Source organism: Salvelinus alpinus, chromosome 22, assembly GCF_045679555.1.
Source record: "Salvelinus alpinus chromosome 22, SLU_Salpinus.1, whole genome shotgun sequence".
Taxonomy (NCBI): Eukaryota; Metazoa; Chordata; class Actinopteri; order Salmoniformes; family Salmonidae; genus Salvelinus; species Salvelinus alpinus.
Genome location: NC_092107.1, coordinates 2,140,989 through 2,168,672, shown reverse-complemented (window position 1 = coordinate 2,168,672; position 27,684 = coordinate 2,140,989). Strand labels below are relative to the sequence as shown.

General features: G+C 44.8%; 1 protein-coding gene across 2 annotated transcripts in view; it reads left to right on the top strand.

The window, feature by feature from the left end:
- LOC139548764 (2-(3-amino-3-carboxypropyl)histidine synthase subunit 1-like) overlaps window positions 1-27,684 on the top strand; it is a 127,458-nt gene that overhangs the window by 38,458 nt on the left and 61,316 nt on the right. For both annotated transcript variants that reach the window (XM_071358583.1, XM_071358582.1), the window contains exons 5-6: window positions 14,233-14,387; window positions 16,711-16,832. In XM_071358583.1, the coding sequence (XP_071214684.1) occupies window positions 14,233-14,387; window positions 16,711-16,832 (277 nt within the window). The remainder of the gene's footprint in view (window positions 1-14,232; window positions 14,388-16,710; window positions 16,833-27,684) is intronic.

Here is a 27,684-nt window from a genome sequence, read left to right as displayed (position 1 = left end):
CTATATATTTGTATTTTTTTATGTTTGAAAATGCCATTTCTTTGGCTGCTTCATTACATGAGTTGTATTTTCTGTTAAAATGCATTATCATAATCTACATGTGATTTCTGTCATTCTGAGCACTGGAATAGAAACTCTGACACACACACACACACACACACATATACACACCACACATACTCAGGGCATAAGTATGATAGACAGACACCATGGCCTCCAGCCATGTTATAAAACAGCGAGATCAATACCAGCAGCACATACAGACTGTAGGTTTTGTACTATAAGTGCCTGACTCTCAGTAGTACTCAATAGCTCAGTATGTGTCCTTAGCTGCAGCTTTGTCAGGCCTGTCAGACCTTTAGAGGCTGGACAGCAGCACATTTACTCAGACGATCAATGGAGAACATGCATTAGTGCTGTCCTTTGAAAAGCCTGTTCAGATCTTAAGGACCCTTCATTCTCTGCGCTGCTCTCATCCTGTCTGCAGCGCAATATAGCAGGAAATGCTGAATCGATATTTGTGAAATCTCCTTGGCAGAACGAGTTGAACAAGGCTCACTCTCCCAAATACCACACCTGACCACAAGAATATTAATCTAATACACCAGCTGACTGCTTTAACAAATCAACAAGCAAACAATACAAACTCTCTAACCAACCACCAGGCACACAACACCCACTCTCTGTGTTCTGCACTCACATACAAGAGAATATGTCTAGAAGGCCAGCATCCCGCAATCGCCTCTTCACTGTTGACGTTGAGACTGGTGTTTTGCAGGTACTATTTAATGAAGCTGCCAGTTGAGAACTTGTGAGGTGTCTGTTTCACAAACTAGACACTCTAATGTACTTGTCCTTTTGCTCAGTTGTGCACCGGGGTTGTGCACCGGGGTTGCTCAGTTGTGCACCATTCCTCTTTTTATTCTGGTTAGAGACAATTTGCGCTGTTCTGTGAAGGGAGTAGTACAAGCGTTGTACGAGATCTGCAGTTTCTTATCCATTTCTCGCATGGAATAGCCTTAATTTCTCAGAACAAGAATAGACTGACGAGTTTCAGAAGAAAGATCTTTGTTTCTGGCCATTTTGAGCCTGTAATCGAACCCACAAATGCTGATGCTCCAGACACTCAACTAGTCTAAAGAAGGCCAGCTTTATCGCTTCTTTAATCAGCATAACAGTTTTCAGCTGTGCTAACATAATTGCAAAAGGGTTTTCTAATAATCAATTAGCCTTTTAAAATGATAAACTTGGATTAACTAACACAATGTGCTATTGGAACACAGAAGTGATGGTGCTGATAATGGGCCTCTGTACGCCTATGTAGATATTCCATAAAAAATCAGCCATTTCCAGCTACAATAGTCATTTACAATATTAACAATGTCTACACTGTATTTCTGATCAATTTGATGTTTTTTTAATGGACGAAAAATGTGCTTTTCTTTCAAAAACAAGGACATTTCTAAGTGACCCCAAACTTTTGCTCTGTAGTGTATATTCTGTGAGTTTTTTGCAATTCGATGTTCCAAACATATTGCTCACCGTATGTCTGCTGCAGAGGGACAAGAGCGAGCCATGAGAAAATAATAATTATTATTTTAAAAAATTAACCTTTATTTAACTAGGCTAGTCATTTAAGAACACATTCTTATTTTCAATGACGGTCTAGGAACAGTTGTAACGTCCTGACCAGAGTTCTTATGTGTTTTGCTTCTTTAGTGTTGGTCAGGACGTGAGCTGGGTGGGAATTCTATGTTGTGTGTCTAGTTTGTCTGTTTCTGTGTCCAGCCTAATATGGTTCTCAATCAGAGGCAGCTGTCAATCGTTGTCCCTGATTGAGAATCATATATATGAGGCTTGTTTTGTGTTGGGATTTTGTGGGTGATTGTTTCCTGTCTCTGTGTTTGTGTTCTGCACCAGATAGGTCTGTCTCGGTTTTCACATTTGTTATTTTGTATTTTGTATAGTGTTCACGTATTCGTCTCTTTGTTTATTAAATATGTTGAACACTAGCCGCGCTGCATTTTGGTCCTCTCCTTCATCCCAGGAAGAAAACCGTGACAACAGTGGGTTAACTGCCTTGTTCAGGGGCAGACCGACAGATGTTTACCTTGTCAGCTCAGGGATTCGATCTTGCATCCTTTCGGTTACTAGTCCAATGCTCTAACCACTAGGCTACCTGCCGCTTGATTAGACATGGAAATAAAAGTGCTCAAATCAAATTCTGAACGACCGGCTCAATTCGTCTTATGTAGCAAAAATTAAAATGGTGTTTTTTACATTGGATAAAAGTAGAGACTCAGGGCTAGAAAATGTTATATCATACATTACAGTTCAGGAACAATGGGAAAGTCATTCTGTTTTGAAAGTTGATAAACTTGTAACCTCACTTTTGAGAAATTGACCTTTGAATGTTTTGGTACCTACTGGAGAGCTCTTCTTTGTCTTCACCCATTCAGCATCGTTCACACCCTCTTAAGCTTTAGCCCCACCCATCTCTTTAAGGGTTCTGTCCGAACGACCGCAATCAAGCACCCAAGCTAACTGGCTAACGTTGGCTAGCTACTTCCAGACACAAATGAGAGAACAGCTCACTCTGACCATTTTACTCGCCTTAGCAGAGCTGGTTAGGCTTTAAAAAAAGTATATATATTTTTACCCCTTTTTCTCCTCAATTTTTGTGATATCCAATTGGTAGTTACGGTCTTGTCCCATCGCTGCACCTGCCGTATGGACTCGGGAGAGGCGAAGGTCAAGAGCCGTGCATCCTCCGAAACACGACCCCGCCAAGCCTCACTGCTTCTTGAAACAATGCTCGCTTAACCTGGAAGCCAGCCGTACCAATGTATCGGAGGAAACGCCATACACCTGGCGACCGTGTCAGCATGCATTGCGCCCGGCCCTCCACAGGAGTTGCTAGAGCGCGATTTGACAAGGACAACCCGGCCGGCCAAACCCTCCCCTAATCCGAACGACGCCGGGCCAATTGTTCTCCACCTCATGTGTCGTCCGGTCGCAGCCGGCTGCAACACAGCCTCGGATCGAACCCACGTCTGTAGTGGTTAGGCTGTTTTTCTGTTATCCAAAGCCTTGGTGACTGCAACTGTGCTGCTGGCAACAATTTGCGCTTTTTTGCCAACGGCCATATTCAACGGGTGTTGAGCATTTGTAAATTTGTCAGTTATTCTGCGCTCTTTACCAGCTACGTCTATCAACAGCTGTCATGTCGCAGTGACATCATGAACATTCTATTGAAATGGATACGTGCATAGTGGAGTCGTTTTGTTCTGCCCTCGCAAAAGAGTCCCCTTCTTAAGCTTAGCAGACAGATAAACTCGGTACAGCTACTGTAGTGTTGAAGGAGGATTTATTGCCACTGCTTCGTAGGTACGGTAATAGTGACTGAAATGAGTCAAACTAAAATATATGAAGAAAAGAACAATGAGTATGACTTATTGTATGCTAGCCGATTACTAGGCTTAATTTGTATACATGTTCATAAACAGAAATATGCATCATTATGCACTCAGACGAGAGTGCTCTGAAATCTGACTAGATTGCCAGAGCGAATTTACCAGCTACGTCTATCAACAGCTGTGGTGTCGCAGTGAAATCATGAACATTCTATTGAAATGGATACTTGCATAGTGGAGTATTTAGGTAAGACATGTAGCTAGCTAGCTAAACAATGAACCATAATCCCAACTCATGATGTTACTACCCTGCATGAATCTGCAGGTAGCTGACCAACCAGGTTGTCACGATCGTCTTCTTGTGAGACATTGGACCAAGGCGCAGCGTGTGCAAAATACATCTCTTTATTGTGGAAGAGAGAAAAACACGAAAACGAACACTATACACAAACTAACAAAAACAACAAACGACCGTGAAGCTAAATAACGTAAGTGCACAGACAAGCAACAAACGTTCAACATAGACAATTACCCACAAACACATGATGCCCATGACTGCCTTAAATATGGCTCCCAATTAGAGACGATAAACCACAGCTGTCTCTAATTGAGAACCAATCCAGGCAGCCATCGACATACAAACACCTAGACAAGACATTTCCCCATTAAACCTACAAACCCCTAGACAACCCAAAACACATACTTCCCCATGTCACACCCTGAACTAACTAAAATAATAATGAAAACAAAGATAACTAAGGCCAGGGTGTGACACAGGTTCAATGTTAGCTAGCTAACATTAGGCTATAACTAGCAACGCAAATGGCTCTGAGATAAGAATATTACTACACAGATCATACATGTAACGTTAGCTAGCGAGCCAGCTAACGTTAGTGAGCCAGCTAACGTTAGCGAGCCAGCTAACAGTGTACTCTTAACATGAAATGAAAACGACTTTGTGACTAAACTAGAAATGTGTAATATCTGAAAATGTAGGTAGCTTTCTTAACTGTATAATGTAAACTCACTCACTTTTGTACATCGCCTTGGTCTGTACAATTGACCTTATTTTAGCGCCCAAAAAACGTAATACTTCCAGATCAACTGTAATGTCAATACCATTGTAAAGCACAATTTCTCCCCTTTCCAACAAAATCCATGCCGAGACCTCCACGCTGCCCGTTTCTGCATGATTCAAGAAGGCAATGAGCGCCGTTGGGTCTTTTTTTTAAATGGCGGGTGGGGAAGCGAAACTAATGCGTGATAGTGAGAAGGAGAGATGTCGTGTGGGGAAACAGCTTTTTTTCACTCGATCTTTCCAACTTATCACCTTATCGCCTCTAAAATGTAAGTAAAGCACTATAAAGAGTTTATTTAATGTGTCATTACATACCTATTTGAAGTTTTGTGTCGAATTTGAATCGGGTTTTTAGGGCGGTGCTAAAGTGATCTTCAAAAGTTAACAGTGGCTTTTGAAAGTCATGATCGGTTGCAGTGATGACGCAAAAAATGTCTAGGTATCCCCCTTACCCCGTCACTGTCCATTTCTTGTTTTTAAACGATGAGAGAAGTGCTACACCTGGTAGAGAGAGATTGTAAGACAGAAATAGTTGCTTTATGCGTGCTGTACGTTACGGCATGACACGTCACGATGTAACGGAGGGTCCGTTTTTTCAACTTTTCTCCAATACTATAGAGCCATTACCATGTCGATCAGCGCTTGAACTGAAACGTAGTTCACACCCCAGACTTTGAAGTCAACACAGTCGCTACAGTCCCATTAGTTTTCTTTGCAGCCTCGTTTGAATGTCGCGGTTGCGCACATTTGTACGGAATGGGGTGAGTTTACGTTACATTTCTGGATGCTTCTCCCTCTCTGTCACGGATGCCATTGTTGCCCTTAGTTTGAAGATGTAATCCGGGGACAGGTGTTTTCTCCATCTCCTTAGCTATCATACTGTAATTCCACTGATTTCAAAACGCGGTCCTCCAGAAAGTGGAGAGCAACACTTATGCAGTTCTAATACACAATATATATATTGTTTAATAGCTGCTTTAGACAGAATTACCTACACATACTGACCAGCTCAATTAGACAGAAGCATGGCAGACCAATTCGAACTCATCTCTCGGCATGTCCAGCCCACTCATTATCTCAGCCAATCATGGTTAAACCAACTAGGCTGATAATTTAACAATTTTATTCGTATTTACAGATGGCATACACATTTGTTATTAAGGCACATTTAAGTCCATATATTCCAGAAGGCATTTCTGCAACAACAACAAAAAAACATTTTGATTAAAAAAAGTTTACTTTCAAATGGCTCTCCTGTGAAGTAGAGACGTGCGACATACGCTTAGTGTCCTGAAACGAGTCACAATTGGCTCCCTATTTAAAAAGATAGAGAACAAGTTATGAAGGAAGCATACTGAAGTTTTGGTGCAGGTACAGTCAACTAGCGCAAAAATAATATGGCAATATTGTGAAAACGATACGATATATCGTCAGAAGTAATATCCCGATATGTAACTGTATTGAATTCCCCCCCCCCCATCACTATAGTCCAAATGCTATATTAAAACAATTAAATTCTCTATAAAGTTGGTGGGCTTCAGGACTTGGGTCTATACCATATCAAGTCAATAGAATGATGAACAGTTCCTTTAGAAAATATTCACACCCCTTGACTTATTCCACATTTTGTTGTGTTACAGCCTGAATGAAAATTTATTAAATTGAGATTGTGTGTCACTGGCCTACACACAATTCCCCATAATGTCAAAGTGGAATTATGTTTTACATTTTTTTAAACTAATTAATTAAAAATGAAATCTGAAATGTCATGAGTCTAAGTATTCAACCCCTCTGTTAAGGCAAGCCTAAATAAGTTCAGTGGTAAAAATGTGCTTAACAAGTCACATAATAAGTTGCTTGGACTCACTCTGTGTGCAATAATAGTGTTTAACATGATTTTTGTGTGACTACCATCTCTAAATCCCACACATAGAATTATCTGTAAGTTCCCTCAGTCGAGCAGTGAATTTCAAACACAGATTCAACCACAAAGATCAGGGAGGTTTTCCAATGCCTCGCAATGAAGGGCACCTATTGGTAGATGGGTAATAAAGCAGACATTGAATATTAATTTGATGGTGAAGTTATTCATTACACTTTGGAGGATGTATCAATACATCCAGTCACTACAAAGATACAGGCATCCTTCTTAACTCAGTTGCTGGAGAAGAAGGAAACCGCTCAGGGATTTCACCTTGAGATCAATGGTGACTTTAAAACAGTTACATAGTTTAATGGCTGTGATAGGAGAAAACTGAGGATGGATCAACAACATTGTAGTTACTCCACAATACTGACCTAAATGACGGAGTGAAAAGAAGGAAGTCTGTACAGAATACAAATGTTCCAAAACATGAATCCTGTTTGCGATAAGGCACTAAAGTAAAACTGCAAAAAATGTGGCAAAGAAATGAACTTAATGACCTGAATGCAAAGCATTATGTTTAGGGTAAACACAACACATCACTGAGTACCACACTTCATATTTTCTATATGGTGGTGGCTGCATCCTGTTATGGGTATGCTTATAAACGTCAAGGACTAGGGAGTTTTGGGGGGGATTAAAATAAACGGAATAGCGCTAAGCACAGGCAAATTCCTGGAGGAAAACTGGGTTCAGTCTGCTTTCTACCAGACACTGGGAGACGAATTCACCTTTCAGCAGGACAATAACCTACGACACCAGGCCAAATATACACTGGAGTTGCTTACCAAGACGACATTGAATGTTCCTGAGTGGCCTAGTTACAGTTTTGACTTAAATCGTCTTGAAAATCTATGGCAAGACCTAAAAGTGGCTTTCTAGCAATGATCAACAACCAACTTGACAGAGCTTGAAGAATAAAAAAAATAAACAGATGAATGTGCCAATATTGTACAATGCAGGTGTGCAAAGCTCTTAGATCAAATCAAATCAAATCAAATTTTATTAGTCACATACACATGGTTAGCAGATGTTAATGCGAGTGTAGCGAAATGCTTGTGCTTCTAGTTCCGACAATGCAGTAATAACCAACAAGTAATCTAACCTAACAATTCCACAACTACTACCTTATACACACACACAAGTGTAAAGGGATAAAGAATATGTACATAAAGATATATGAATGAGTGGTGGTACAGAACGGCATGGCAAGATGCAGTAGATGGTATAGAGTACGGTATATACATATGAGATGAGTACTGTAGGGTATGTAAACATAAAGTGGCATAGTTTAAAGTGGCTAGTGGTACATGTATTACATAAAGATGGCAAGATGCAGTAGATGATATAGAGTACAGTATATACATATGAGATGGGTAATGTAGGGTATGTAAACATTATATTAAGTGGCATTGTTTAAAGTGGCTAGTGGTACATTTTTACATAATTTCCATCAATTCCCATTTTTAAAGTGGCTGGAGTTGAGTCAGTATGTTGGCAGCGGCCGCTAAATGTTAGTGGTGGCTGTTTAACAGTCTGATGGCCTTGAGATAGAAGCTGTTTTTCAGTCTCTCGGTCCCTGCTTTGATGCACCTGTACTGACCTCGCCTTCTGGATGATAGCGGGGTGAACAGGCAGTGGCTTGGGTGGTTGTTGTCCTTGATGATCTTTATGGCCTTCCTGTGACATCGGGTGGTGTAGGTGTCCTGGAGGGCAGGTAGTTTGCCCCCGGTGGTGCGTTCTGCAGACCTCACTACCCTCTGGAGAGCCTTACGGTTGTGGGCGGAGCAGTTGCCGTACCAGGCGGTGATACAGCCCGACAGGATGCTCTCGATTGTGCATCTGTAGAAGTTTGTGAGTGCTTTTGGTGACAAGCCGAATTTCTTCAGCCTCCTGAGGTTGAAGAGGCGCTGCTGCGCCTTCTTCACAACGCTGTCTGTGTGGGTGGACCAATTCAGTTTGTCCGTGATGTGTACACCGAGGAACTTAAAACTTTCCACCTTCTCCACTACTGACCCGTCGATGTGGATAGGGGGGTGCTCCCTCTGCTGTTTCCTGAAGTCCACAATCATCTCCTTTGTTTTGTTGACGTTGAGTGTGAGGTTATTTTCCTGACACCACACTCCGAGGGCCCTCACCTCCTCCCTGTAGGCCGTCTCGTCGTTGTTGGTAATCAAGCCTACCACTGTAGTGTCATCCGCAAACTTGATGATTGAGTTGGAGGCGTGCATGGCCACGCAGTCGTGGGTGAACAGGGAGTACAGGAGAGGGCTCAGAACGCACCCTTGTGGGGCCCCAGTGTTGAGGATCAGCGGGGTGGAGATGTTGTTACCTACCCTCACCACCTGGGGGCGGCCCGTCAGGAAGTCCAGGACCCAGTTGCACAGGGCGGGGTCGAGACCCAGGGTCTCGAGCTTGATGACGAGTTTGGAGGGTACTATGGTGTTAAATGCTGAGCTGTAATCGATGAACAGCATTCTCACATGGGTATTCCTCTTGTCCAGATGGGTTAGGGCAGTGTGCAGTGTGGTTGCGATTGCGTCGTCTGTGGACCTATTGGGTCGGTAAGCAAATTGGAGTGGGTCTAGGGTGTCCGGTAGGGTGGAGGTGATATGGTCCTTGACTAGTCTCTCAAAGCACTTCATGATGACGGAAGTGAGTGCTACGGGGCGGTAGTCGTTTAGCTCAGTTACCTTAGCTTTCTTGGGAACAGGAACAATGGTGGCCCTCTTGAAGCATGTGGGAACAGCAGACTGGGATAAGGATTGATTGAATATGTCCGTAAACACACCAGCCAGCTGGTCTGCGCATGCTCTGAGGACGCGGCTGGGAATGCCGTCTGGGCCTGCAGCCTTGCGAGGGTTAACACGTTTAAATGTTTTACTCACCTCGGCTGCAGTGAAGGAGAGCCCGCAGGTTTTGGTAGGGGGCCGTGTCAGTGGCACTGTATTGTCCTCAAAGCGGGCAAAAAAGTTGTTTAGCCTGTCTGGGAGCAAGACATCCTGGTCCGCGACGGGGCTGGTTTTCTTTTTGTAATCCGTGATTGACTGTAGACCCTGCCACATACCTCTTGTGTCTGAGCTGTTGAATTGCGACTCGATTTTGTCTCTGTACTGGGACTTAGCCTGTTTGATTGCCTTGCGGAGAGAATAGCTACACTGTTTGTATTCGGTCATGCTTCCGGTCACCTTGCCCTGGTTAAAAGCAGTGGTTCGCGCTTTCAGTTTCACGCGAATGCTGCCGTCAATCCACGGTTTCTGGTTTGGGAATGTTTTAATCGTTGCTGTGGGTACGACATCGTCAATGCACTTCCTAATGAACTCGCTCACCGAATCAGCATATTCGTCAATATTGTTGTTGGACGCAATGCGGAACATATTCCAATCCGCGTGATCGAAGCAGTCTTGAAGCGTGGATTCAGATTGGTCGGACCAGCGTTGAACAGACCTGAGCGCGGGAGCTTGTTGTTTTAGTTTCTGTTTGTAGGCTGGAATCAACAAAATGGAGTCGTGGTCAGCTTTTCCGAAAGGGGGGCGGGGGAGGGCCTTATATGCGTCGCGGAAATTAGTATAACAATGATCTAGGGTTTTTCCAGCCCTGGTAGCACAATCGATATGCTGATAGAATTTAGGGAGTTTTGTTTTTAGATTAGCCTTGTTAAAATCCCCAGCTACGATGAATGCAGCCTCAGGGTGTGTGGTTTCCAGTTTACAAAGAGTCAGATAAAGTTCGTTCAGGGCCATCGATGTGTCTGCTTGGGGGGGAATATATACGGCTGTGATTATGATCGAAGAGAATTCCCTTGGTAGATAATGCGGTCGACATTTGATTGTGAGGAGTTCTAGATCAGGTGAACAGAATGACTTGAGTTCCTGTGTGTTGTTATGATGATCACACCACGTCTCGTTAATCATAAGGCATACCCCCCCGCCCCTCTTCTTACCAGAAAGATGTTTGTTTCTGTCGGCGCGATGCATGAAGAAACCAGCTGGCTGCACCGACTCCGTTAGCGTCTCTTGAGTTAGCCATGTTTCCGTGAAGCAGAGCACGTTGCAATCCCTGATGTCTCTCTGGAATGCTACCCGTGCTCGGATTTCATCAACCTTATTGTCAAGAGACTGGACATTGGCGAGTAGTATGCTAGGGAGTGGAGCGCGATGTGCCCGTCTCCGAAGCCTGACCACGAGACCGCCTCGTTTGCCCCTTTTACGGCGTCGCACAGGGTCGCCGGCTGGGATCAGATCCATTGTATTGGGTGGAAGGCAAAACACTGGATCCGTTTCGGGAAAGTCATATTCCTGGTAGGAACGATGATGAGTTGACGTTAATCGTATATTCAGTAGTTCCTCCCGACTGTATGTAATGAAACCTAAGATTACCTGGGGTACCGATGTAAGAAATAACACATAAAAAAACAAAATACTGCATATTTTCCAAGGAACGCGAAGCGAGGCGGCCATCTCTTTTCGGCGCCAGAGACTTACCCAGAAAGACTTACGGCTGTAATCACTGCAAAAGGTGACTCTAACATGTCTAACATGTATCGGGTGTGAATACCTATGTAAATGAATTGTTTTCCCTTTGTCATTATGGTGTATTGTGTGTAGACGGGTGAGACAATGTGGAATAAGTCCAGGGATATGAACCCTTTCTGAAGGAACTGAATGTTTTAATCACATAATTCACATCTCATGTGAAGGGAACAAATTAACCTGAACTTGAAACACGATGGTTGAAATTCAAATTCCAAGAATCTAAACGGCCAATCATTATCAATTCATATTTTGCAGCCCTCCCTGAACTGGCTGAATGGAATTGACCCAACCTTGGCGGACGCTCTGCGTTCTCTCTGCTCTGTGAGGAGTGGAGGAGGTCCCTATAGCTGTGGTTGACTGACAGCATCAGCATCACATGTAGTGGAAGTGTTGAGGCTTCATCAGCAACACAGCTAAAGGTGTCAGTCACCTGCAGGAGATTAAATACACTCTGCCCTCCTTGACTGACACATGAAAATGCTGTCTCTCCCTCTTCATTCTATCTCTCTCTCCATCTATTTTTCATTTTTTTCCTATCGCTACCGGTCATCTTTCATTCTGACTTTTTTTTCTCTGTCCCACCTGCTGTGGCTATGTGTGCGTCTGCGTCTGCATGCATAGGTGTGTGTGTATATGTGTGGCGTGTTCTCATGTCTTATTGAGTGTTTGTATGAGTGAGAAGATAAGTGAGTGAGTGATTGAAGGAGTGTATGGGAGTGAGTAATAGAGATGGAAAATGTGTTAAAGAGAAAGGAGGAAATGAAAGAGAGTGAGTTGGGGCTGTCTCATTGGCAGTGGCTTTAATTGCAGTGACTAAGTACTCTCAGAAAGCCGTGCTAATGTGATCAGAGAATGGATCGATCCCACTGCTGTGCCCTTTGTTTTTGGGAGCACCTGTAAACATGCTGCAGCTGTATGCCTATGTCTCTCTATGTCTGTCTGCTTCGCGTGGAGACGTGGGGACTTCACTCAGTGTTCCCTTAGTCACTGATCACCGCCACAGCCCATCATCTCCTCAGCCCAGCCGCCTGGTATTCCCTCTCCCTCTGTCTGTCTGTCTCCCTGCCTGCCTGCTGTCTGTTTGCCTGCTGTCTCCCTGCCTGCTGTCTGTCTCTGTTGTCTGCCTGCCTTCTTGCGGTCTGCCTACCTACCTGCGGTCTGTCTGTCTCTCTCTGCCTGCCTGCATGCTGTGTGCCTGCCTGTCTACCATCCCTGCTGTCTGCCTGTCTGCTGCCTGCCTGTCTGCTGTCTGTCTGCCTACATGTTTGTCTGTCTGCCTGCCTAGCTGTGCAAGTGGAGTCTTTACTCCTTGTCTGTCCCCAGTTCCACAACATCTCCCCATTCCAACCACCTGGTATTTGTAACTCTCTCTGTCTCCCACCTAGACCTATTTCTTACTATCCATCTCTCTCCGTCCTTCATTCCTGATACTGCTACCCATTCATCACTCCTGGTGCCTGGTAATTGACAATTCCAAATCCTCTCGTTCTCTTTCCCCTCCTTTCTCCCGTTACCCCTCTATTTTAATATATACAGTACATTACCTCTCCCTATCCCATCCAAAATTGAATGACAATGTGTTTTCTTACAGCCCACTTCTATAGCTAGTAGAACTGGGAATAACCAGGGACCTCACGATACGTTATTGTCACGATACTTAGGTGCCGATATGTATTGTGATTCTCACGATTAGATTAATTGCGATTAGATTTTATTACGATGTGATGTTCCAAACATATTGCTCACTCTACACTGAGTGCACAAAACATTAAGAACACCTGCTCTTTCCATGACAGACTGACCAGGTGAATCCAGGTGAAAGTTATGATCCCTTATTGATGTCACTTGTTAAATCCACTTCAATCAGTGTAGATGAAGGGGAGGAGACAGGTTGAAGAAAGATTTTTAATTAAGCCTTGAGACAATTGAGACATGGATTGTGTATGTGTGCCATTCAGAGGGTGAATAGGCAAGACAAAAAAGTTAAGTGCCTTTGAAGGGGGTATGGTAGTAGGTGCCAGGAGCACCGGTTTGTGTCAAGAACTGCAACGTTGCTGGGTTTTTCACGCTCAACAGTTTCCCATGTGCATCAAGAATGGTCCACCACCCAAAGGACATCCAGCCAACTTAACACAATTGTGGGAAGCATTAGAGTCGACATAGGCCAGCATCCCTGTGGAACGCTTTCGACACCTTGTAGAGTCCCAATGGATTTAGGCTGTTCTGTGTGCAAAGGGGGCTGCAACTCAATATTGGGAAGGTGTTCCTAATGTTTGGTATACTTCAGTGTATGTCTGCTGCAGAGATGCGAGAGACCATGAGAAAATGTGTTTTTATCACTCATGGAAATCAAAGTGCTAAGAACATGTTGGCTCACTATTTAAAACAAGATGGAGGACAAGCTATAGGATGAAGTACACCAGCGTTTTTGGCGCAGGTCCAGACAATTAGCGCAACCTAGCAAATGTATTATTCTTTTTTAGAATTGTTTTATTTATTTTTGTATTTGTAATTTTTTTTTACAATTCGGTACTTGGAGTCAAAGTATCGATTATAATATCGTCCAAAATAATATTGTGATATGTAGCTGTATTGGTGTTGTCCCCCATCACTAGTCTCCTCTTCATTTCTGCTTCTATCTATCAAATCACAAACCAGCTACTAGTAAAGTGTTGTAATCTTCCATCCCTCTCTCTCTCGCCTTCTCCCTGTCACACCTTCTCCGATTTGATCTGTTATTCATATGTCTGCGGCATCAAATGAGCTACATTACAAATGTTTCAACGTTTAAATGACAATGGCCCATTTGCTTAATCACAGCATAAATGTCCTTTGCTCAAGATTTGTAAATGGAACACGAGGAACTGTAATTACCATGATCAAAACCAAAGATGGTGCTACTCTCTTTAGCCGTGCCCTTTGCCCCCCATCTCCCTCGGCCCTCTCTCCCACCTCCTCCATCCCGCTCCATCCCGCTCCCCCATGTTCCTAAGTCTCTGGCTTTCCTAAGCCCAGGCGGGCCCGGCGTAAATGGCCTGTGAAATGAATAGTAATTGCATGTGTCCCTCCTTCCTGAAATAACAGAGGTATTTGCATCAGCGCCCCAACATCGTGTGTGTGTGCCGGCTCAATCACATGGAAAGGGTTTCAGCTCTATTGCAAAAGTGTGTGTGTGCAGTGTGTGACTGTAGTTTAATGCTAGTTATATGAGAAGTACTCCATGTCCATGGTATAAGACTAACATACATATTCAATGATTAATCCTATCCTGTCTCCCTGCAGTCCCTATAGACTCCACAGCAGGCATTAAGATGCTGTACGTGTTTGTTGATATCCAGATGGACAACGCACACTTTCTGGACACGGTCAAGTTCAACTTCCCCCCTGGACACTCTCTGGCACTCGTCAGCACTATCCAGTTTGTGGCTGCACTGCAGGTGTGTGTGTGCACGTGTGTGTGTACGTGCTTCTTTGTGTGTGGGGACTGTTTGTGACTATGTGTACATGTATATAAGCCTACATGATTACTGTATTCAGTTGAAGTCGAAAGTTTACATACATCTTAGCCAAATACATTTAAACTCAGTTTTTCACAATTCCTGACATTTAATCCTCATAAAAATTCCCTGTCTTAGGTCAGTTAGGATCACCAATTTATTTTAAGAATGTGAAATGTCAGAATAATAGTAGAGAGAATGATTTATTTCAGCTTTTATTTCTTTCATCACATTCCCAGTGGGTCAGAAGTTTACATACACTCAATTAGTATTCGGTAGCATTGCCTTTCAATTGTTTAACTTGGGTCAAACGTTTCGGGTAGCCTTCCACAAGCTTCCCACAATTTGTTGGGTGAATTTTGGCATATTCCTCCTGACAGAGCTGGTGTAACTGAGTCAGGTTTGTAGGCCTTTTTGCTCACACATGCTTTTTCAATTCTGCCCACAAATTTTCTATAGGATTGAGGTCAGGACTTTGTGATGGCCACTCCAATACCTTGACTTTGTTGTCCTTAAGCCATTTTGCAACAACTTTGGAAGTATGCTTGGGGTCATTGTCCATTTGGAAGAGCCATTTGCAACCAAGCTTTAACTTCCTGACTGATGTCTTGAGATGTTGCTTCAATATATCCACATAATTTAGATGATGCATTCTATTTTGTGAAGTGCACCAGTACCTCCTGCAGCAAAGCACCCCCACAACATGATGCTGCCAGCCCCGTGCTTCACGGTTGGGATGGTGTTCTTCGGCTTGCAAGCATCCCTCTTTTTCCTCCAAACATAACGATGGTCATTATGGCCAAACAGTTGTTTCATCAGACCAGAGGACATTTCTCCAAAAAGTACCATCTTTGTCCCCATGTGCAGTTGTAAACTGTAGTATTGCTTTTTTATGGCGGTTTTGGAGCAGTGGCTTCTTCCTTGCTGAGCGGCCTTTCAGGTTATGTTGATATAGGACTTGTTTTACTGTGGATATATATACTTTTGTGCCCGTTTCCTCCAGCATCTTCACAAGGTCCTTTGCTGTTGTTCTGGGATTGATTTGCACTTTTCGCACCAAAGTACGCTCATCTCTAGGAGACAGAACACGTCTCCTTCCTGAGCGGTATGACGGCTGCGCCGTCCCATGGTGTTTATACTTGCGTACTATTGTTTGTACAGATGGACGTGGTACCTTCAGGTGTTTGGAAATTGCTCTCAAGGATGAACCAAACTTGTGGAGGTCTACAATTGTTTTTCTTAGGTCACGGCTGATTTCTTTTGATTTTCCCATGATGTCAAGCAAAGAGGCACTGAGTTTGAAGGTAGGCCTTGAAATACATCAAGAGGTACACCTCCAATTGACTCAAATAATGTCAATTAGCCTATCTGAAGCTTCTAAAACCATTACATAATTTTCTGGAATTTTCCAAGCTGTTTAAAGGCACAGTCAACTTAGTGTATGTAAACTTCTGACCCACTGGAATTGTGATACAGTGAATTATACGTGTAATAATCTGTCTGTAAACAATTGTTGGTAAAATTGCTTGTGCCATGCACAAAGTAGATGTCCTAACCGACTTGCCAAAACTATAGTTTGTTAACAAGACATTTGTGGAGTGGTTGAAAAACGTGTTTTAATGACTCCAACCTAAGTGTATGTAAACATCTGACTTCAACTGTATATAGAGAAGCTCTGCACCTGCGTGAGCCAGCCTCCTGCCTGTCTCTTAAAGTTCACTTCAAGTGTGGGTTTGAACACCCAGCTGCAGTTATTTTGGACTTAAAAGGAGGAGTGAACTCTACTGCTCATCTCAGGCCTTTACATAAGCAGTTATAGATCCACAGTAGAGCTAGCTTCCGCCTCCGTCTCCTCTGCTGCTCCCCTCTGTCAGTGCATGACCAACGCTAGTTCAGGCCCCTGCTAATGTAACCAGTGTTATTTATACACGCTGACGTGCTGATTTGTGTGTCATGTTTTTGTTGTGTGTTGGGGGCGGTTTGGGTGTGTGTAAGCGTGTGCGCCTCTTGCTCACGGTGTGTGTAGGTTTGTGTAGGTCATACAAGATGGGGTGGGGAGTCGTCAGGTCAGCCTCCATATTCCCTGTTTACCTCCAACTGAAAAGAACACAAATTATTCCTCCGCCTCCGAGCATGCTGCTTCTTCTTTCTTGCCTAAATTGTTGGCACTCGCTCTCAGCCTCTCACTTTGTGTGAACAGAGAAGATGTAGGTGTTATTTTGCATCTATCAATGGTTGTTTGTCCATTCCCCCCACCCCCCAGGCGGTGAGTGCAGCTCTGAGGCCAGAGTATGAGGTAGTGGTTCCCCAGTGTCGACCCCTGTCCCCTGGAGAGATCCTGGGATGCACCTCCCCCCGCCTCGACCGAAACCTGAACGCCATCATGTGAGTGACTCAGCCTTTATCATTGTAAACCCATCCCACTCTCAGCCTCTGTCAGACCTGTATTACACAGTCACAGTATGTTAGACCTGTATTACTCAGTCACAGTCTGTCAGACCTGTATTTCACAGTCACAGTCTGTCAGACCTACCTTATACAGTCACAGTCTGTCAGACCTACCTTACACAGTCACAGTCTGTCAGACTTACCTTACACAGTCACAGTCACAGTCTGTCAGACTTACCTTACACAGTCACAGTCTGTCAGACTTACCTTACACAGTCACAGTCTGTCAGACTTACCTTACACAGTCACAGTCTATCAGATCTGTATTACACAGGTCAGTCTGTCAGACCTGTATTACACTGGTTAGTCTGTCAGACCTGTATTACACAGTCACAGTCTGTCAGACCTACCTTACACAGTCACAGTCTGTCAGACCTACCTTACACAGTCACAGTCTGTCAGACCTGTATTACACAGGTCAGTCTGTCAGACCTACCTTACACAGTCACAGTCTATCAGACCTATCTTACACAGTCACAGTCTGTCAGACCTGTATTACGCAGTCAGTCTGTCAGACCGGTATTACACAGTCACAGTCTGTCAGACCGGTATTACACAGTCACAGTCTTTCAGACCTACCTTACGCAGTACAGTCTGTCAGACCTACCTTACACAGTCACAGTCTGTCAGACCTGTATAACACAGGTCAGTCTGTCAGACCGGTATTACACAGTCACAGTCTGTCAGACCGGTATTACACAGTCACAGTCTGTCAGACCTACCTTACGCAGTACAGTCTGTCAGACCTACCTTACACAGTCACAGTCTGTCAGACCTGTATTACACAGGTCAGTCTGTCAGATCCTTTCACAGTCTGTCATACCTACCTTACACAGTCACAGTCTGTCAGACCTACCTCACGCAGTCACAGTCTGTCAGACCTATATTACACAATCACAATCTATCAGACCTACCTTACACAGTCACAGTCTGTCAGACCTACCTTACACAGTCACAGTCTGTCAGACCTGTATTACACAGTCACAGTCTGTCAGACCTACCTTTCACAGTCTGTCAGACCGGTATTACACAGTCACAGTCTGTCAGAGCTGTATTACACAGGTCAGTCTGTCAGACCTGTATTACACAGGTCAGTCTGTCACACCTACCTTACACGGTCACAGTCTGTCAGACCTGTATTACACAGTCACAGTCTGTCAGACCTACCTTACGCAGTCACAGTCTGTCAGACCTGTATTACACAGGTCAGTCTGTCAGATCCTTACACAGTCACAGTCTGTCAGACCTATATTACACAGTCACAGTCTGTCAGATCTACCTTACGCAGTCACAGTCTGTCAGACCTACCTTGTGCAGTCACAGTCTGTCAGACCTATATTACACAATCACAGTCTGTCAGACCTACCTTTCACAGTCTGTCAGACCTACCTTTCACAGTCACAGTCTGTCAGACCTATATTACACAATCACAGTCTGTCAGACCTACCTTACACAGTCACAGTCTGTCAGACCTGTATTACACAGGTCAGTCTGTCAGACCGGTATTACACAGGTCAGTCTGTCAGATCCTTTCACAGTCTGTCATACCTACCTTACACAGTCACAGTCTGTCAGACCTACCTTACGCAGTCACAGTCTGTCAGACCTATATTACACAATCACAATCTATCAGACCTACCTTACACAGGTCAGTCTGTCAGACCTACCTTACACAGTCACAGTCAGTCAGATCTGTATTACACAGGTCAGTCTGTCAGACCTGTATTACACAGGTCAGTCTGTCAGACCTATATTACAAAGTCACAGTCTGTCAGACCTACCTTAGTTAGTCTGTCAGACCTACCTTACACAGTCACAGTTTGTCAGACGTGTATTACACAGTCACAGTCTTTCAGACCTACCTTACACAGTCACAGTATGTTAGACCTGTATTATTCAGTCACAGTCTGTCAGACATACCTTACACAGTCACAGTCTGTCAGACCGGTATTACACAGTCACAGTTTGTCAGACCTACCTTACGCAGTCACAGTCTGTCAGACCTATCTTGTGCAGTTACAGTCTGTCAGACCTACCCTTCACAGTCACAGTCTGTCAGACCTGTATTACACAGTCACAGTCTTTCAGAACTACCTTACACAGTCACAGTATGTTAGACCTGTATTACTCAGTCACAGTCTGTCAGACCTACCTTACACAGTCACAGTCTGTCAGACCTACCTTACACAGTCACAGTCTGTCAGAGCTGTATTACACAGGTCAGTCTGTCAGACCTGTATTACACAGGTCAGTCTGTCAGACCTGTATTACACAGGTCAGTCTGTCAGACCTGTATTACACAGGTCAGTCTGTCAGACCTGTATTACACAGGTCAGTCTGTCAGACCTGTATTACACAGGTCAGTCTGTCAGACCTGTATTACACAGGTCAGTCTGTCAGACCTACCTTACGCAGTCACAGTCTGTCAGACCTGTATTACACAGGTCAGTCTGTCAGATCCTTACACAGTCACAGTCTGTCAGACCTATATTACTCAGTCACAGTCTGTCAGACCTACCTTACACAGTCACAGTCTGTCAGACCTACCTTTCACAGTCTGTCAGACCTACCTTTCACAGTCACAGTCTCTCAGACCTACCTTACACAGTCACAGTCTGTCAGACCTACCTTACACAGTCACAGTCTGTCAGACCTACCTTACACAGTCACAGTCTGTCAGACCTAACTTACACAGTCACAGTCTGTCAGACCTACCTTACACAGTCACAGTCTGTCAGACCGGTATTACACAGTCACAGTCTGTCAGACCGGTATTACACAGTCACAGTCTGTCAGACCTACCTTACGCAGTACAGTCTGTCAGACCTACCTTACACAGTCACAGTCTGTCAGACCTGTATTACACAGGTCAGTCTGTCAGATCCTTTCACAGTCTGTCATACCTACCTTACACAGTCACAGTCTGTCAGACCGGTATTACACAGTCACAGTCTGTCAGACCTACCTTAAGCAGTACAGTCTGTCAGATCTACCTTACGCAGTCACAGTCTGTCAGACCTACCTTGTGCAGTCACAGTCTGTCAGACCTACCTTTCACAGTCTGTCAGACCTACCCTTCACAGTCACAGTCTGTCAGACCTACCTTACACAGTCACAGTCTGTCAGACCTACCTTACACAGTCACAGTCTGTCAGACCGGTATTACACAGTCACAGTCTGTCAGACCTACCTTACACAGTCACAGTCTGTCAGACCTGTATTACACAGTCACAGTCTTTCAGAACTACCTTACACAGGTCAGTCAGTCAGATCCGTTCAGAGCCTGTCATACCTACCTTACACAGTAACAGTCTGTCAGACCTACCTTACACAGTCACAGTCTGTCAGACCGGTACCTTACACAGTCACAGTCTGTCAGAGCTGTATTACACAGGTCACAGTCTGTCAGACCTGTATTACACAGGTCAGTCTGTCAGACCTGTATTACACAGGTCAGTCTGTCAGACCTGTATTACTACAGGTCACAGTCTGTCAGACCTACCTTAGTCACAGTCTGTCAGACCTGTATTACACAGGTCACAGTATGTCAGACCTATATTACTCAGTCACAGTCTGTCAGACCTACCTTACGCTGTCACAGTCTGTCGGATCGGTACCTTACGCAGTCACAGTCTGTCAGACCTACCTTTCACAGGTCAGTCTGTCAGACCTACCCTTACACAGGTCACAGTCTGTCAGACCTGTATCACACAGGTACAGTCTGTCAGACCTGTATGACACAGTCACAGTCTGTCAGACCTACCTTTCACAGTCACAGTCTGTCAGACCGGTATTACACAGTCACAGTCTGTCAGACCTACCTTACGCAGTCACAGTCTGTCAGACCTACCTTGTGCAGTCACAGTCTGTCAGACCTGTATTACACAGTCACAGTCTGTCAGACCTACCTTACACAGGTCAGTCTGTCAGACTGAGACCTACCTTACGCAGTACAGTCTGTCAGACCTACCTTACACAGTCACAGTCTGTCAGACCTGTATTACACAGGTCAGTCTGTCAGATCCTTTCACAGTCTGTCATACCTACCTTACACAGTTACAGTCTGTCAGACCTACCTTACGCAGTCACAGTCTGTCAGACCTACCTTACGCAGTCACAGTCTGTCAGACCTATATTACACAATCACAATCTATCAGATCTACCTTACACAGTCACAGTCAGTCAGATCTGTATCACACAGGTCAGTCTGTCAGACCTGTATTACTGAGTCACAGTCTGTCAGACCTACCTTACACAGTCACAGTCTGTCAGACCTGTATTACACAGTCACAGTCTTTCAGAACTACCTTACACAGTCACAGTATGTTAGACCTGTATTATTCAGTCACAGTCTGTCAGACCTACCTTACACAGTCACAGTCTGTCAGACCGGTATTACACAGTCACAGTCTGTCAGAGCTGTATTACACAGGTCAGTCTGTCAGACCTGTATTACACAGGTCAGTCTGTCAGACCTCTATTACACAGGTCAGTCTGTCAGACCTACCTTACACAGTCACAGTCTGTCAGACCTGTATTACACAGTCAGTCTGTCAGACCTCACAGTCTGTCAGACCTACCTTTCACAGTCTGTCAGACCTACCTTACGCTGTCACAATCTATCAGATCTACCTTACACAGTCACAGTCAGTCAGATCTGTATTACACAGGTCAGTCTGTCAGACCTGTATTACTGAGTCACAGTCTGTCAGACCTACCTTAGTCAGTCTGTCAGACCTACCTTACACAGTCACAGTCTGTCAGACCTGTATTACACAGTCACAGTCTTTCAGAACTACCTTACACAGTCACAGTATGTTAGACCTGTATTATTCAGTCACAGTCTGTCAGACCTACCTTACACAGTCACAGTCTGTCAGACCGGTATTACACAGTCACAGTCTGTCAGAGCTGTATTACACAGGTCAGTCTGTCAGAGCTGTATTACACAGGTCAGTCTGTCAGACCTGTATTACACAGGTCAGTCTGTCAGACCTACCTTACACAGTCACAGTCTGTCAGACCTGTATTACACAGTCAGTCTGTCAGACCTACCTTACGCAGTCACAGTCTGTCAGACCTGTATTACACAGGTCAGTCTGTCAGACCTGTATTACACAGGTCAGTCTGTCAGACCTATATTACTCAGTCACAGTCTGTCAGACCTACCTTACGCTGTCACAGTCTGTCGGATCTACCTTACGCAGTCACAGTCTGTCAGACCTACCTTGTGCAGTCACAGTCTGTCAGACCTACCTTTCACAGTCACAGTCTGTCAGACCTGTATCACACAGTTACAGTCTGTCAGACATGTATGACACAGTCACAGTCTGTCAGACCTACCTTTCACAGTCACAGTCTGTCAGACCTGTATCACACAGTTACAGTCTGTCAGACCGGTATTACACAGTCACAGTCTGTCAGACCTACCTTACGCAGTACAGTCTGTCAGACCTACCTTACACAGTCACAGTCTGTCAGATCTGTATTACACAGGTCAGTCTGTCAGACCTACCTTGTGCAGTCACAGTCTGTCAGACCTACGTTGTGCAGTCACAGTCTGTCAGACCTACCTTACACAATCACAGTCTGTCAGACCTACCCTTACACAGGTCACAGTCTGTCAGACCTACCCTTACACAGTCACAGTCAGTCAGACCTGTATTACACAGGTCAGTCTGTCAGATCTGTATTACACAGATCAGTCTGTCAGACCTGTGTTACAAAGTCACAGTCTGTCAGACCTACTTTAGTCAGTCTGTCAGACCTACCTTACACAGTCAGTCTGTCAGACCTGCCTTACACAGGCACAGTCTCTCAGACCTACCTTACACAGTCACAGTCTGTCAGACCTACCTTACACAGTCACAGTCTGTCAGACCTACCTTACACAGTCACAGTCTGTCAGACCGGTATTACACAGTCACAGTCTGTCAGACCGGTATTACACAGGTCACAGTCTGTCAGACCTACCTTACGCAGGTACAGTCTGTCAGACCTACCTTACACAGGTCACAGTCTGTCAGACCTGTATTACACAGGTCAGTCTGTCAGATCCTTTCACAGTCTGTCATACCTACCTTACACAGTCACAGTCTGTCAGACCGGTATTACACAGTCACAGTCTGTCAGACCTACCTTAAGCAGTACAGTCTGTCAGATCTACCTTACGCAGTCACAGTCTGTCAGACCTACCTTGTGCAGTCACAGTCTGTCAGACCTACCTTGTGCACTCACAGTCTGTCAGACCTACCCTTCACAGTCACAGTCTGTCAGACCTGTATTACACAGTCACAGTCTGTCAGACCTACCTTACACAGTCACAGTCTGTCAGACCTACCTTACACAGTCACAGTCTGTCAGACCGGTATTACACAGTCACAGTCTGTCAGAGCTGTATTACACAGGTCAGTCTGTCAGACCTGTATTACACAGGTCAGTCTGTCAGACCTGTATTACACAGGTCAGTCTGTCAGACCTATATTACTCAGTCACAGTCTGTCAGACCTACCTTACGCTGTCACAGTCTGTCAGACCTACCTTGTGCAGTCACAGTCTGTCAGACCTACCTTTCACAGTCTGTCAGACCTGTATTACACAGTCACAGTCTGTCAGACCTGTATTACACAGTCACAGTCTGTCAGACCTACCTTACACAGTCACAGTCTGTCAGACCGGTATTACACAGGTCAGTCTGTCAGACCTACCTTACACAGTCACAGTCTGTCAAATCTGTATTACACAGGTCAGTCTGTCAAATCTGTATTACACAGGTCAGTCTGTCAGACCTGTATTACAAAGTCACAGTCTGTCAGACCTACTTTAGTCAGTCTGTCAGACCTACCTTACACAGTCACAGTCTGTCAGACCTGTATTACACAGTCACAGTCTTTCAGAACTACCTTACACAGTCACAGTATGTTAGACCTGTATTATTCAGTCACAGTCTGTCAGACCTACCTTACACAGTCACAGTCTGTCAGACCTACCTTACACAGTCACAGTCTGTCAGACCGGTATTACACAGTCACAGTCTGTCAGAGCTGTATTACACAGGTCAGTCTGTCAGAGCTGTATTACACAGGTCAGTCTGTCAGACCTGTATTACACAGGTCAGTCTGTCAGACCTGTATTACACATGTCAGTCTGTCAGACCTGTATTACACATGTCAGTCTGTCAGACCTACCTTACACAGTCACAGTCTGTCAGACCTGTATTACACAGTCACAGTCTGTCAGACCTACCTTACGCAGTCACAGTCTGTCAGACCTGTATTACACAGGTCAGTCTGTCAGACCTGTATTACACAGGTCAGTCTGTCAGAGCTGTATTACACAGGTCAGTCTGTCAGAGCTGTATTACACAGGTCAGTCTGTCAGAGCTGTATTACACATGTCAGTCTGTCAGACCTACCTTACACAGTCACAGTCTGTCAGACCTGTATTACACAGTCACAGTCTGTCAGACCTACCTTACGCAGTCACAGTCTGTCAGACCTGTATTACACAGGTCAGTCTGTCAGACCTGTATTACACAGGTCAGTCTGTCAGAGCTGTATTACACAGGTCAGTCTGTCAGAGCTGTATTACACAGGTCAGTCTGTCAGACCTGTATTACACAGTCACAGTCTGTCAGACCTACCTTACGCTGTCACAGTCTGTCGGATCTACCTTACGCAGTCACAGTCTGTCAGACCTACCTTGTGAAGTCACAGTCTGTCAGACCTACCTTTCACAGTCTGTCAGACCTACCTTACGCTGTCACAATCTATCAGATCTACCTTACACAGTCACAGTCAGTCAGATCTGTATTACACAGGTCAGTCTGTCAGACCTGTATTACTGAGTCACAGTCTGTCAGACCTACCTTAGTCAGTCTGTCAGACCTACCTTACACAGTCACAGTCTGTCAGACCTGTATTACACAGTCACAGTCTTTCAGAACTACCTTACACAGTCACAGTATGTTAGACCTGTATTATTCAGTCACAGTCTGTCAGACCTACCTTACACAGTCACAGTCTGTCAGAGCTGTATTACACAGGTCAGTCTGTCAGACCTGTATTACACAGGTCAGTCTGTCAGACCTACCTTACACAGTCACAGTCTGTCAGACCTGTATTACACAGTCAGTCTGTCAGACCTACCTTACGCAGTCACAGTCTGTCAGACCTGTATTACACAGGTCAGTCTGTCAGACCTGTATTACACAGGTCAGTCTGTCAGACCTATATTACTCAGTCACAGTCTGTCAGACCTACCTTACGCTGTCACAGTCTGTCGGATCTACCTTACGCAGTCACAGTCTGTCAGACCTACCTTGTGCAGTCACAGTCTGTCAGACCTACCTTTCACAGTCACAGTCTGTCAGACCTGTATTACACAGGCACAGTCTTTCAGAACTACCTTACACAGTCACAGTATGTTAGACCTTTATTATTCAGTCACAGTCTGTCAGACCTACCTTACACAGTCACAGTCTGTCAGACCGGTATTACACAGTCACAGTCTGTCAGAGCTGTATTACACAGGTCAGTCTGTCAGAGCTGTATTACACAGGTCAGTCTGTCAGAGCTGTATTACACAGGTCAGTCTGTCAGACCTGTATTACACAGGTCAGTCTGTCAGACCTGTATTACACAGGTCAGTCTGTCAGACCTGTATTACACAGGTCAGTCTGTCAGACCTACCTTACACAGTCACAGTCTGTCAGACCTGTATTACACAGTCACAGTCTGTCAGACCTACCTTACGCAGTCACAGTCTGTCAGACCTGTATTACACAGGTCAGTCTGTCAGACCTGTATTACACAGGTCAGTCTGTCAGACCTATATTACTCTGTCACAGTCTGTCAGACCTACCTTATGCAGTCACAGTCTGTCAGATCTACCTTACGCAGTCACAGTCTGTCAGACCTACCTTGTGCAGTCACAGTCTGTCAGACCTACCTTGTGCACTCACAGTCTGTCAGACCTACCTTTCACAGTCTGTCAGACCTACCCTTCACAGTCGCAGTCTGTCAGACCTACCCTTCACAGTCTGTCAGACCTGTATTACACAGTCACAGTCTGTCAGACCTACCTTACACAGTCACAGTCTGTCAGACCTACCTTACACAGTCACAGTCTGTCAGACCGGTATTACACAGTCACAGTCTGTCAGAGCTGTATTACACAGGTCAGTCTGTCAGACCTGTATTACACAGGTCAGTCTGTCAGACCTGTATTACACAGGTCAGTCTGTCAGACCTATATTACTCAGTCACAGTCTGTCAGACCTACCTTACGCTGTCACAGTCTGTCAGACCTACCTTGTGCAGTCACAGTCTGTCAGACCTACCTTTCACAGTCTGTCAGACCTGTATTACACAGTCACAGTCTGTCAGACCTGTATTACACAGTCACAGTCTGTCAGACCTACCTTACACAGTCACAGTCTGTCAGACCGGTATTACACAGGTCAGTCTGTCAGACCTACCTTACACAGTCACAGTCTGTCAAATCTGTATTACACAGGTCAGTCTGTCAAATCTGTATTACACAGGTCAGTCTGTCAGACCTGTATTACAAAGTCACAGTCTGTCAGACCTATCTTTCAGTCAGTCTGTCAGACCTACCTTACACAGTCACAGTCTGTCAGACCTGTATTACACAGTCACAGTCTTTCAGAACTACCTTACACAGTCACAGTATGTTAGACCTGTATTATTCAGTCACAGTCTGTCAGACCTACCTTACACAGTCACAGTCTGTCAGACCTACCTTACACAGTCACAGTCTGTCAGACCGGTATTACACAGTCACAGTCTGTCAGAGCTGTATTACACAGGTCAGTCTGTCAGAGCTGTATTACACAGGTCAGTCTGTCAGACCTGTATTACACAGGTCAGTCTGTCAGACCTGTATTACACATGTCAGTCTGTCAGACCTGTATTACACATGTCAGTCTGTCAGACCTACCTTACACAGTCACAGTCTGTCAGACCTGTATTACACAGTCACAGTCTGTCAGACCTACCTTACGCAGTCACAGTCTGTCAGACCTGTATTACACAGGTCAGTCTGTCAGACCTGTATTACACAGGTCAGTCTGTCAGAGCTGTATTACACAGGTCAGTCTGTCAGAGCTGTATTACACAGGTCAGTCTGTCAGAGCTGTATTACACATGTCAGTCTGTCAGACCTACCTTACACAGTCACAGTCTGTCAGACCTGTATTACACAGTCACAGTCTGTCAGACCTACCTTACGCAGTCACAGTCTGTCAGACCTGTATTACACAGGTCAGTCTGTCAGACCTGTATTACACAGGTCAGTCTGTCAGAGCTGTATTACACAGGTCAGTCTGTCAGAGCTGTATTACACAGGTCAGTCTGTCAGACCTGTATTACACAGTCACAGTCTGTCAGACCTACCTTACGCTGTCACAGTCTGTCGGATCTACCTTACGCAGTCACAGTCTGTCAGACCTACCTTGTGAAGTCACAGTCTGTCAGACCTACCTTTCACAGTCTGTCAGACCTACCCTTCACAGTCACAGTCTGTCAGACCTACCTTACACAGTCACAGTCTGTCAGACCTACCTTACACAGTCACAGTCTGTCAGACCGGTATTACACAGTCACAGTCTGTCAGACCTACCTTACGCAGTACAGTCTGTCAGACCTACCTTACACAGTCACAGTCTGTCAGACCTGTATTACACAGGTCAGTCTGTCAGATCCTTTCACAGTCTGTCATACCTACCTTACACAGTTACAGTCTGTCAGACCTACCTTACGCAGTCACA